Source organism: Arachis ipaensis, chromosome B10 (assembly GCF_059453495.1).
Source record: "Arachis ipaensis isolate K30076 ecotype BB chromosome B10, ASM5945349v1, whole genome shotgun sequence".
NCBI lineage: Eukaryota > Viridiplantae > Streptophyta > Magnoliopsida > Fabales > Fabaceae > Arachis > Arachis ipaensis.
Window position 1 is genome coordinate 11781176 of NC_142435.1, and position 12991 is coordinate 11794166.

At 45.0% G+C, this 12991-nt stretch overlaps 1 protein-coding gene across 1 annotated transcript; it reads right to left on the reverse strand.

Moving 5' to 3' along the window:
• Window positions 1-5033: 5033 nt before the first annotated feature.
• On the reverse strand, window positions 5034-5906 carry LOC148579153 (uncharacterized). The gene has a single exon (XM_088502255.1). The coding sequence runs from the start codon at window positions 5904-5906 to the stop codon at window positions 5034-5036; it is 873 nt and encodes a 290-aa protein (XP_088358381.1).
• Between the last annotated feature and the right edge of the window lie 7085 nt (window positions 5907-12991).

The following is a 12991-nucleotide window of genomic DNA, read 5'->3' on the forward strand; positions in this document are numbered from 1 at the left end:
AACGACGAATGCCTAACGATCGACGGACTCACGGATTCCGTCGCAAGCCTTTGCCTGACCAATGGGCTAATGAACGAAGATTTTCGCAAACACCTCACCACCAGACCGGTATGGACCATGCATGAGATCCAGAACGTCGCCAAAGACTACATCAACGACGAAGAGGTCAGCCAAGTCGTCGCGGCCAACAAGCGGCAGCACGGCAACAACCAACGCGGCAATTCGGCTTCTCACCATAACGCAACACCCAAAGAGAATCAACGAGACCACCCGAGACCGACCAACCGGACACCGAGAATAGGCAAATTCTCCAATTACACACCCCTAACCGCACCAATCACCGAGATATACCACCAAATAGCGGACCGAGGCATCATTCCAAAAGCCCGCCAACTCAAGGAAAGGACAGGAGGCAACAAAACCCTCTACTGCGAATACCACCGAGGCTACGGTCACAAAACGCAGGATTGTTTCGACCTTAAAGACGCCCTTGAACAAGCCATACGAGACGGCAAACTCCCAGAATTTACCAAAATCATCAGAGAACCAAGACGCGCGGAGAGAGACAGGTCACCGGAGAGAGAAGGACGTAACCCGAGAACCCAAAAGCGACCCCCAAGAGAAAGTCCAGAAGAAGACCCGACCATCATAGTAAACGTCATCACGGGCAAAGATGCACCATGCAAGTCGAAATCCAAGATAAAAAAGGACCTCCAGGTAATGGCCGTCACAAACCAAGCCCCAACTCCCGTGTCCAACAAAGCAATAACCTTCCTACCCGAGGACTGCCAGCACGGCACCGCAGCCGAAGACGCACCCTTCGTGATCTCGGCGAAGATCGGAACCGGGCTAGTCCGAAGAATACTAGTAGACACCGGCGCAGATTCCAACATCCTCTTTCGAGGGGCCTTCGACAAGCTTGGGCTCCGCGACGAAAATCTCCAAACGCACCGCAACGGCGTCACGGGACTCGGAGACAACTTCCTCAAACCGGAAGGCTCCATCACACTCCCCCTCACCATAGGAACCGGTGACAAGAGGAGGACACTCATAGCCGAATTCGTGGTCCTAAAAGACTCCACTGCCTACAACGTCATCCTCGGAAGAAAGACGATCAATGACTTTTCGGCCATCATCTTTACCAAATACCTCCTTATGAAGTTCGTAGCGGAGGACGACTCCATCGGGACCATCCACGGAGATCGGGAAATCGCGACAGAATGCGACAACACCAGCCTGGCTTTACGGAAAAAATCCCGCGACGCAGCCGGGATATTCCTGGCCGACCTAGATGCCCGACAAGATGGCCAACCTAGACCCGAACCAGAAGGCGACATGGAGAAACTACAAATAGGACAGACCAAGGACGAATACACCTTCATCAACAGGAACCTCCCTTACGACCTGAAAGAAGACCTTTCCCAATTTTTAAAACAAAACAGAGACCTGTTCGCTTTCACTCAAGCCGACATGCCGGGGATAGATCCTGACTTCATGTCCCACCGACTAGCCGTGAAGCCCAAAGCCAAACCCGTAGCACAAAGAAGAAGAAAAATGTCAGCAGACCGAGCGGCCGAAGTCAAAAGACAAGTACAAGCCTTGCTCGAAGCAAACTTCATCCGAGAACTTCCCTACACAACCTGGTTAGCAAACGTCGTACTTGTAAAGAAATCCAACGGAAAATGGCGAATGTGCGTCGACTATACGGACCTCAACAAAGCCTGCCCCAAAGACGCCTTTCCCCTACCGAACATCGACGGACTAGTGGACTCCGCATCCGGACATCGGTACCTCAGCTTTATGGACGCGTACTCCGGCTACAATCAGATACCCATGCACCGACCCGACGAAGAAAAAACGGCGTTCATTACCCCCGACGGCACGTACTGCTACACAGTCATGCCCTTCGGTTTAAAAAATGCCGGAGCAACATACCAACGGCTCGTCAACAAAATATTCCAGAACCTATCCGGAACCAAACTAGAAGTCTACATAGACGACATGCTCGCCAAAACTGACTCCGACGAACAACTCATCAGCGACCTCAAGGCCGTAACGGACACCCTAAGGAGACACCAAATGCGACTCAACCCAACAAAGTGCGCCTTCGGAATGGAGGCAGGAAAGTTCCTCGGCTTCATGATCACACAACGCGGAGTTGAAGCCAACCCGGAGAAACGTCGCGCCGTTCTCGAGACGACGAGCCCAAAAAACCTACGCGACGTTCAGAAGCTCACCGGTCGACTGACAGCCCTATCTCGCTTTCTCGGAGCATCAGCCCAAAAAGCAATCCCCTTCTTCAAACTAATGAAGAAAGGAGCCCCCTTCGTATGGAAAGAAGAGTGCGAAGTGGCATTCCAACACTTCAAGAAAACCCTGGCGGAACCACCAATCCTCGCCAAACCCCAAACAGGGGAAACCCTATACTTATACCTCTCCATAACGGAAGAAACACTCGCGGCAGCACTCATCCGAGAAAACAAGAAAAAGGAGCAAAAACCTATATACTTCACAAGCAAAGTCCTACAAGACGCAGAGACCCGCTACTCGCGCCTAGAAAAACTAGCCTTTGCCCTCCTCACGGCGTCCCGACGCCTGCGGCAATATTTTCAAGCCCACCCCATAACGGTTCGAACCGACCAAGCAGTCAAACAGGTACTACAGAAGCCCGACCTAGCGGGTAGAATGCTAGCATGGTCCGTCGAACTATCCCAATTCGACATCAAGTTCGAACCCCGATACGCAATCAAAGCACAGGCCATGGCCGACTTCATCGCAAAAATGACCCCAGGAAACATCCCTCCCGAGGCATGGAAACTACACGTCGACGGCTCCTCGAACCTCACTTCCGGAGGCGCCGGAGTCATTCTGGAAAGCCAAAACGGCGTCGTGATCGAACAATCAGTCAGATACGACTTCCCGGTCTCAAACAACCAAGCAGAATACGAGGCCCTCCTGGCAGGCCTAACCCTAGCCAGCGAAGTCGGGGCAAAAATCCTGGAGATCAACACGGATTCGCAAGTAGTCAGTTCCCAAATCAACGGAGACTACCAAACGCGAGATCCCCTACTACAACAATACCTCGCCAAGGTCAACAAACTAAAAGAAGAATTCGACCAGATAATCATACAGCACGTCCCCATGGAAAGAAACGCCAGAGCCGACCTCCTCTCCAAACTTGCTAGCACCAAACCAGGACACGGCAACAAATCGCTAATTCAGGAAGTCGTCAAAACGCCGTCCGTATCCTTAACAGCCGACACCCACCTAACACACTCCCACCACAAGTCATGGACCCACCCCATCCTACAATACCTCCTCAACAGGGAACTGCCCGAAGACCCTAAAGAGGGAAAACGAATAAAAAGGGAGGCCGCCGGTTATACGGTTGTCGCAGGACAACTATACAAATGCGGACTCTCGCAACCCCTGCTCAAATGCGTCGAGCCCGGGAGCACGGAATACATACTACGCGAAATCCACGAAGGCTGTTGCGGCCACCACGTCGGAGGTAAAACCCTTGCCCAAAAAGTCATCCGCGCCGGCTACTTCTGGCACACGATCATCCGGGACTCCATGCAACTAGTGAAAAACTGCGATAAATGTCAACGACACGCTAACATCCACCAAGCCGCCCCACATCAGCTCAGCATCATATCGGCAGAACGGCCATTCGGCACCTGGGGGATCGACCTTGTCGGACCTTTTCCCACGGCACCAGGCCAACTCCGATATCTCATCGTTGCCATAGACTATTTCACCAAATGGATCGAGGCCGAGCCGCTAGCCTCTATCACGGCGATCCAATGTCGAAAATTCCTTTGGCGACAAATCATCACCCGATTCGGGATCCCCGAGATCATCATCTCGGACAACGGAACCCAGTTCGCCGACACCAAATTCAAGGAATTCCTAAACGGGCTACGCATATCCCACCACTTTAGCTCGGTAGAACACCCCCAAACAAACGGACAAGTGGAATCAGCAAACAAAATAATAGTCAAAGGCCTCAAGAAACGACTCGACGAAGCCAAAGGACTATGGGCAGACGAACTCAGATCGGTCTTATGGTCATACCGCACGACCCCACAGACAGCTACCGGGGAAACCCCCTTCCGATTAACCTACGGCACGGAAGCTATCATCCCAGTCGAAATCGGTGACCCAAGCCCGCGAAGAACAATCGGAGGCAACGACGAAGAAGCAGAACGAGACCTCACTGGCGAAATAAGAAGCATAGCCCACCTCAGAGAGCTAGCCCTAAAACAAAGAATCAGCCTAAGATACAACCACGGAGTCATTCGGCGAGAGTTCACAACTGACGACCTCGTCCTACGACGAAACGACATCGGTCCCCCAACCCCGGGAGAAGGAAAACTCGCCCCCAACTGGGAGGGACCATATAGAATCAAAGCTGCAATCGGGAAAGGAGCCTACAAGCTCGAACGGCTTAACGGTAACGAAGTCCCGAGAACGTGGAACGCCGCCAACTTACGGCGATACTACTCCTAAAACCAACCCAGGTCTCCATTTCCCCCTCCCCCATCTCCTTTTACGCTTTCGCTTTACTTATTTGCAAATTACATTTACATTTCAAAAACTAAGACTATGTATCAAACTCGGGTACTCTTTCCCGCCAACAACGGAGGGTTTTAACGAGGCCCACCCATCAATAAAATCGCATTACAAAGCTATCCCTAAATTCTTTATTTTTACTCACATAATGTCCCAAATACGGAACAAAAACACGGCCACGACTGGAGGACCGATCACCCTCCAAGCCCAACCCGCGGATATCCATATAAACCCGACCACACTACGGTCCACTCATCCCAAATACGGGAAAAAGATTAATTAAACGGAACAGCTTTTAAACGGAACATACGAAAAGAGCCCGAACGGCTCGAAAAATTGTTAAAACGACAAACCAAAGTTACGGAGTCACGGTTACACGGCCCACGGCCAAACCAAATGTATCCAAAAAACAAAGTAAGTCTAAAAAAGCGGGAGAACAAAAGATTACAAAGATAAAGCTACTCGAGGTCGACTATCCGGCCATCACGAACGGCCTTGAATGCGCCCATCACGGACACGTCCACTCCCGGAGCAAGCACCAGGGCCTGCGCCTTCATCGTCTCCTCAGTAGCAGCAATTGCATCCTTAGCATCGGCCAACAGTTCAGTTTTCTCCCTCTTCAATGTAGCAACCTCGGCAGTCAGAGCCTCCATCTCACCAAGAAGTACGGCAGCCCGGGAACCCGCATCAGAAGCCTTACGCCGCTCCTCGCCCAGCTGAGAAAGAAGTGAAGTCTCAACCTCGGAAAGCCGGAGAATCTCCGCCCCAGCTTCCTCAGAAGACTTCACCGCCTTCCCCCTCGCAATCTCGGCAGCATCGAGCTCCTCTTTCAACTTAGCCACCTCAGCCTGAGATTGGCGAAGCTTCTTATCCAACAAACCAACCTGAGCCATCACAGGCTCAGCCTTCCGAACAACAACAGCGGAGCGAAGGAGAGCACGATACACCGACTTGGCCTGGAACGAGACATCACAGCCATCAAAATAAGGCTCCGTACCAGGCATCAAATGCTGATCAATAAACCCCGGAGCATCAAAACGACGATCCATCACACTTGGCACCAAACCTTCCTCAAAAGTCTCGCTGCTCGGGTCCTCGGGCCTCTTTCTCTTCCGAGAAGCCTCAGCAGCCGACACTACCACAACCTCAGGAGAGTTCACATGGCCAGGGGAAACTTGAACCTCTGCCCGAGCAGCCGAAGAAATCACCTCCTGGGAAACCGGTTGAGATTCCACGGCAGGATTGGAGACAGGGGTCGAAGGAGACGAGGATCCCTCCTCCCGACCCATCGCCGCCTTCAACCTAGCCAGAGAAGTCAGCCCACCAGCCATCTCAACTGAAAGAAATAAAAAAGAAAGAAAAAAGATTACAAAAAAGCAAGCAAGAATATAACATACGAAATCGGGAAAAGAAGACAAAGCACACACCGATATACGCCCGACAAGCCTCGGGATCCCCCATAACGTCCCGAGGATTCAACGGACGCTCACCAAATAAATGCCACAAAATATTGGCAACGTCCTTATCCTCCTGGGACAAGCCATTATAGGTGAACTTAGTTAAAACCGACGGGCCAGCCTGGAAATTCCAGTATGTCGGAAACCGACGAACACCCTCCGGTGACAGCCAGAATGGATGGTGCCCCTGGACGGGATGCACCTTAAAATACTCCCATTTAAAGCCATGAAAAGAATCCTCAAATAAGCCAAAAATACGGCGATGAGGCTGAGCCCGGAAGGACATATACCCCTTCTTATGCTTCCCCTCCTTAGTCGGAAGAGTGCATAAGAAAAGAAAAAGAAAAATAGGAACGGAAGCCGGAAGGTCGAGATACCGGCACACCAACTCAAACGACCGCACAGCAGCCCAGCTGTTCGGGTGAAGTTGAGACGGCGCCACGGAACACCGACTCAACAGATCCTGAACAAACGGTGAGAAGGGAAGTCGCACGCCAAGCCGAGTGAACATCGACTCGTAAACCCACATCCAATCCGGAACGGTGGGAGAATGCAGATTCAAGTAGCAAACGCGCTCGTCGGCATCCGGGAGGACGAGCTCATACCGCCCCTCCTCATCACCACCGCCACAGATGGCCCCCTGATCACGGAGCCGTTGAAGGTCGCCCTCCGTCATCCGCGACGGAACGCCCCATACATCACTAGTCACCCAACCATAACGATTGGGAACGCCCCTGGAAGGGGCTACTGGAGCCCTCACACCCTCATTTCTCCGCTGTTGCATACCTAAAACAGGGAGGAGCACCACCATCAGCCTGCTAACCCTAGACAGAAGCAAGACAGAAACCTACACACCACTACCAAACCAACGCGGCGGTACACCGCCATCACCGAACGAATACGGCGGTGCTCGACCCCTCCAAAAACTCAAACAAACCTCCCCCCCCCCCCAAAAGAGACTAGTTCAACGCAAAACTAAAAACAGGCAGAACAATGCATGGCAAAAAACAGAGCAGCATTCACAAAATAACAGGAAAAGAATAGACGAAACGCGCTAACCTGGAAATGCAGGAAGAACACTTGAGGAAGCTTGAAAAGCAGGAGCAGCAAGCAAAAACCAAAAACGAAAAAAGGAAGGGACTTTCTGTTCAGAGAGAGATTCTTCAGAAGAGAATGGAAAAAGGAAAAGGAAAGGGAAGTGAGCGAGGGAACTGAAATAAAAATCCAAAACGGTTTCAAAGAAAGGGGTAAACTGACACAATTACCCCTAGGCACAGTTAAAGCTAGTAGGGGCAGAAAAGGGAAAACGTCCCTTCACATTTAATGACCCTCCCTCGAAAAAAGAAACTGATAAAGCATCGAAAAACGCAACAGACACGGCAGAAGCGGAGGAGTCTCGTCAAACCAAAAAAAACGGTCAGACGAGCCCCCCAACGAAACCGGAACCAAGGCACCGACCTCCCTCCAGAAAACAAACGAACTCCCGAGGCGAACCGAAGCTCACGGACAGACATCGCGCCTCTCAAGTGACGGACCGACCTTGTTCGCTCCCCCGCTGCGGGGGCAACTGTTACGGATCCGGCCCAACATCCCGGATCCAAGACCGAACCCAACACCGGTTCCCCGGGTCCGACCTGTTCCTCACTTCTAGAAGGCCCGAAAACGGCATTCTCAGACTCCTAACCGACTTTCGAATTCAAACGCCCCCTTTATCTTAGCCAAATAAGATAAGATAAGATATCCTCCACCGCCTATAAATAGAGGACTCAGGCCCCTCCAGGTATTCATTCATTCCTCACACTTTCTACCTCTTAGATCCATTCTGACTTGAGCGTCGGAGTGTCTTTGCAGGTACCACCCCCATTGTTCCAGTCAAGCGACCCGGCTCCAGCTCTGTCCGCGGGTTCCCGATCCACCCTTCAAACCGTACCAGAGACATCTCGTACAGAAGCATATTTGCTGCTATTTGCGGCCCATTTAATTTGGCATAAATATCATACAATGGCTAAATTTATGGTATTTTTTTTTTTTAGAAAAACTCAACTTTAAAGAGAAGAAAGAAAAGACATGGTATATTTTACCATTTATCAACTTCAAATACAATTGTATACCATTTGGTGCAGCACATGTAACTCAATATTAAATAGTTAAAAACACAATGCATTTCACCATATTTATCACTAAATTGTTTTCAAACTCAGTGTATTTTATATTCATATTCTCAGTTATAAAAATAAAAAAACACAATTTGAACATGATCTTCCTTTTTGAAATCAGGATTTGAACAACAAAAGTTGAGAGCAATTTTTCATTCAAAAATCAGAGCTCGTCCACAAATTTAAGACATTAATATACTAAGATATATAGCTAGTTAGAACATGCACTTAGTGCTAAAATTAATATATTGATTCAACATAGATACTTATTTAGAGAGAAGTCCCAAACTTTTGAGTTAAATTTAAGTTAATTAGAAAGCATTTGGGTGATTGGTTTCCTTTATTATATTTTAAAATTATTTGGACATATTGAAACAGTGTATCAAACACACATTGACATATTCCCATCATTTTTTTTTCCTAAAATTGTATATTCATCATGTGATATCTAATAGTTATGCTTGAAATTCCTAGAATGCTTAATTTACTTCCTTTCATTCGTTGTCATACATTTTGTCATCTTGTACAACCTCAAGAAGATCATAGGTACTCCAAAATATAAGTGAACATTTTTACACTAAATAAGGGGAACATACCCAGATTTTAACATCTGTGCGATGATAGGATGCTGATATTGAAAGGCAAACACTTGTACAAAATAACGCTATAAATAAGGCATAAAACATACAAATTTTCATTATTGGTATTGAGGAACTCATCAAAACAATAAAACATTTCATTATTGGTATTGATGGAACTAATCACAACAATAAAACAACAAATCGCATCATCTATATAAAAACAAAAACTTTAAGCACGAAAATTGAATTAGTTAGTTGATAGAGAAACCATCTTTCGTTGGCCAAATAAAATGAACACCTTAAAAATAATAAAAGAAGAAAAAAAAATCCCACAACATTTCATTTGATTTTTAATAATAGTTAAAACAAACAAATAGCATTACCCTGCACAAAAACTTTTCTTACATTCCTATACTACATTTCTTGAGCTTACGAATTAACTAAAATATGATCTTATTTTTCTCTTTTTTTTTTTTCAATCATCAATTGCATTGCAGCAGTAATAAATGGCACGCTGACTTAAAATCTAGATACATATTCAAAACGGTGCCATAAATGTTTGGTACAGGGTACTCTTCTTCTTTTTGTTAATTCACACGGGTTCACAAAGCTGCAACAATAATTGCAACATCACTTTAGTAAAACATTTTCTAAAAAGTGATTCACAAAAGAGATAGTAGTATGACTATTAAAGCAAACATAAATAAACAAAATCACTTGTAATTAAAATGCGAAGGGGGAGAATTATCATAAATTCATCATAATGTTACTCAAATAACTAAAAGGGGGAGAATTATCATTATACTGCAAAAGGAGGGAGACTCCACATACAAAAGAACTAATAAAAGTGAAAATTAGAAAAATATCTTAAGTTAAAAAAAACAAATAAATAAATTAAATTAATTTCTGATTTGACATATAAAGCTAAAACATTGAAAAGAAATTATTAATCAAAATAAGGAAAGAATTAAAAAAAAGTGAAATTAATTCATAACAAGATTTTAAACTCACGGCAGACCACCAAATACTTTGATCATTTTGAAATATTTAAATTCAAACTTACCTGAGGAAAGAATGCTGTCTCGAGAGCCCAAGTGTAACAGGTATAGTGCCTTGCATGTCTCCCACTTGAAACCCCATGTCTCCTTCAGTATCTGAAGTTCTGAACATATTGACAAAAGAAACAAAATTACAAACAGTCGGTGAGCAAAATGCAAAAAGAAAAAAGCTGCCAACTTTGAGGGTATCCGACATCATAAAAATAAGAATTGAAACCAAATTTATAAAAATCAGAGACAAATGAAAGATGTGTATTGATAAAATGTGAGTGTACCAATTGCTTGAGTTGGAGAGCAGCATGAACAATGCCCTTACTTCATCATCATTATGAACCTGAAACATCCTTGGAATTATTATTTTCAAAACTTTGGCAAATAAAAATACAAAATCAAGTTAGGATAAAGTTCCTCAGAAGGGTATTTAACGAATTCTCTTTATGCAAATATTTCATATACTCTTGGAGGAATTTTCACTTATAACAGAAAGCACAGTCCCTTTCTTCTTCCCCTTCTCATCATTAACTCACTCGAAGTTTTTTCTTGTCAGCCCTCAACTCCTATTCTCCCATTTGGTAAAATAAGCTGAAAGATTTGAAAAAAAGTCCCTTTCAACAATGAAAGTGAATTTGTCCTGGTGATTATGCATTTGTGATAATGGAATGTATCACAAAGCAATACAAAACGTATGAAATTCAAGTTCATCTCAATGAAACCAAGTAGAAATTGAACTTAAGTTTAAAAAATATTCTTAGCAAAATTTAATTGGTGTTTATCAAAACACTAAAAGGGAAAATAAGGAAAATAATGAGAACATACAAGAGAGAGAGAGAGAGAGAGAGAGAGAGAGAGAGAGAGAGAGAGAGAGAGACTAATAAAAGAATCACAGAAACAGAAAAGCAGCGAATCAACACTGTGTTTCAAATTCTATAGGGGCTAGTCATTTTAAATGATTTTGCCTCATTTCATTGTTTGAATAGAGCTAGTCATTTTAAATGATTTTGCTCCATTTCATTGTTTGAATTTGAACAACACCATTTCACTCAAGTTCAATAATTTCATTTATTTTCTTATCTGTTAAAGCAAACAAACCCTAGTCTAATATTACATTCCTAACAATTCAATTCATCTTATAAAACCTGCAAATAATAATAATAATAAATAAATAAATAATTTTTTCTCAAGCTAATATTTTACATAGAGCTTTCTATATTTTCCCCCCTTAATTTTTCTTACAGAAGCAGCAGAGTGTAACAAAGCTCTTAGTTACCACTTACCAATATTGGAAAGTATGTTCAAAATGACTTAGCTCGCACTGCTTCGGAAGGATAAGCCTGACCTGAACTAAAGAAATGCACAACACCACAACACAGTTTCACATTTCAACACAAAATTCACATTACAATCCATTAAAACCATGGAAAAAACTAAAAAACAAAAGGGGTAAAAGGAGAAAGTGATGAATGTGTCGTATAGAAGAAGACTCACCATCATTTTCTGTTAGCAGGAGAAACAGACTTCTTGCACCGTCTACATCGGTTGGCTTTTTAGTATGACCCTCGTCGCTGTAAATCCCTCTTAGTCGGTAGTTGCAACCTCTTCTGGGATAGTATCTTGCTCTGGAATCACTCTGACCTATAAATTGGGAAGACTTTAATGATAATTTTTATCTCTAATCAAATGAGATCAGAGAATAGAGAAAGGGGAACCAAAAACAAAAAGAGAAGAGTGAAAAAGGGCAAGGGTTTAAGGGGAAGAGAGAGTGACTGTGAGGAAAGTTAAAAAAGAGAAAGATTCAAAAGGATTTAAATTTGAAAAGTTTTTAAAGAACTGAGCTCAAAATTGAGATAAGCCTCAATGTAGTCCCTGAAGTTACACTCGAGCCTCATAGTAGTCTCTGAACTTAAAAGTTCCTTAGAGTCATCCCCGAACTTGCACTCCGGGACTCAAAGTTGTCCTTCCGGCAATTTATGGACACGTGGCGCAACCGGAAAGCTTAGCTTGCAGCATCGTTGACACGTGGGACTCACAACGGCTAGCTGATGTGGCAGAGTAAACTCTTCCGACTCAATTTGGTCCCTCAGGTGAAGTTAAAACCCTAATCCCCAAATTTGAAGGCCACATTGTTCACTCTGTTCCCTTCTCGTCGGTGCTGTGTTCTTCTCTTCTCTCTCTCTGAAACCCGTCGGTTATGGCTAGCACGAGCAATGCAGCTGGGAGCTCGAACAACCCACGATCATTTGGAAGCATCATGAGGAGAATGAACAGAAACAGAGAAGCTCGTTTGCCAGAATGGTGTGTCTGCGGGTCGAGACCGGTGCTGCGGTGGTCAGGGACGGATTCTAATCCAGGGAGACCGTTCCTGGGTTGCCCAAACTACAATGTAAGTATTGTTGTTGTTGATTGCTGTATTTATGGATATAAATTTTGCTGATTAAATTTTCTTTGATGTGCAGACAATGGGTAAGAAATGGTGTGGATTATTTTTGTGGGTTGATAAAGTTTTGGAAGATGCCATGCCATATGATGATAGAACAAGACATTCAGTTGATGATGAGGAATGGAAGATGAAGATGGCTTGGAAATTTGGTAAATTAGAAGCTGAAATTAGGGTTCTAAAATGGGGGGAATTTTGATGTTTGTGTTCATGCTGCTGATTGTAATTGGTGTTCTTGTATTAAAGCTGGATAGATAGCAGGGTCAACTATATCTAGCAAAAAACAAATGACATGCATGTTATATGCATTCCTTGTTCATGTAGTTGTTCCTATCCTTTTGTTTGAAAGAAATGGAAATTAAGGTGTCTGATTGAGATAAGCCTCAATGTAGTCCCTGAAATTGCACTCGAGCCTCATAGTAGTTCCTGAACTTAAAAGTTCCTCAGAGTCATCCCCGAACTTGCACTCCGGGACTCAAAGTTGTCCTTTCGGCAATTTATGGACACGTGGCGCAACCGGAAAGCTTAGCTGGCAGCGTCATTGACACGTGGGACTCACAACGGCTAGCTGATGTGGCAGAGTAAACTCTTCCGACTCAATTTGGTCCCTCAGGTGAAGTTAAAACCCTAATCCCCAAATTTGAAGGCCACATTGTTCACTCTGCTCTCTTCTCGTCGGTGCTGTGTTCTTCTCTTCTCCCTCTCTGAAACCCGTCGGTTATGGCTAGCA

Coding starts and splice junctions, on each gene's coding strand:
- LOC148579153 (XM_088502255.1), bottom strand. CDS start 5,906: ATGGCTGGTGGGCTGACTTCTCTGGCTAGGTTGAAGGCGGCGATGGGT.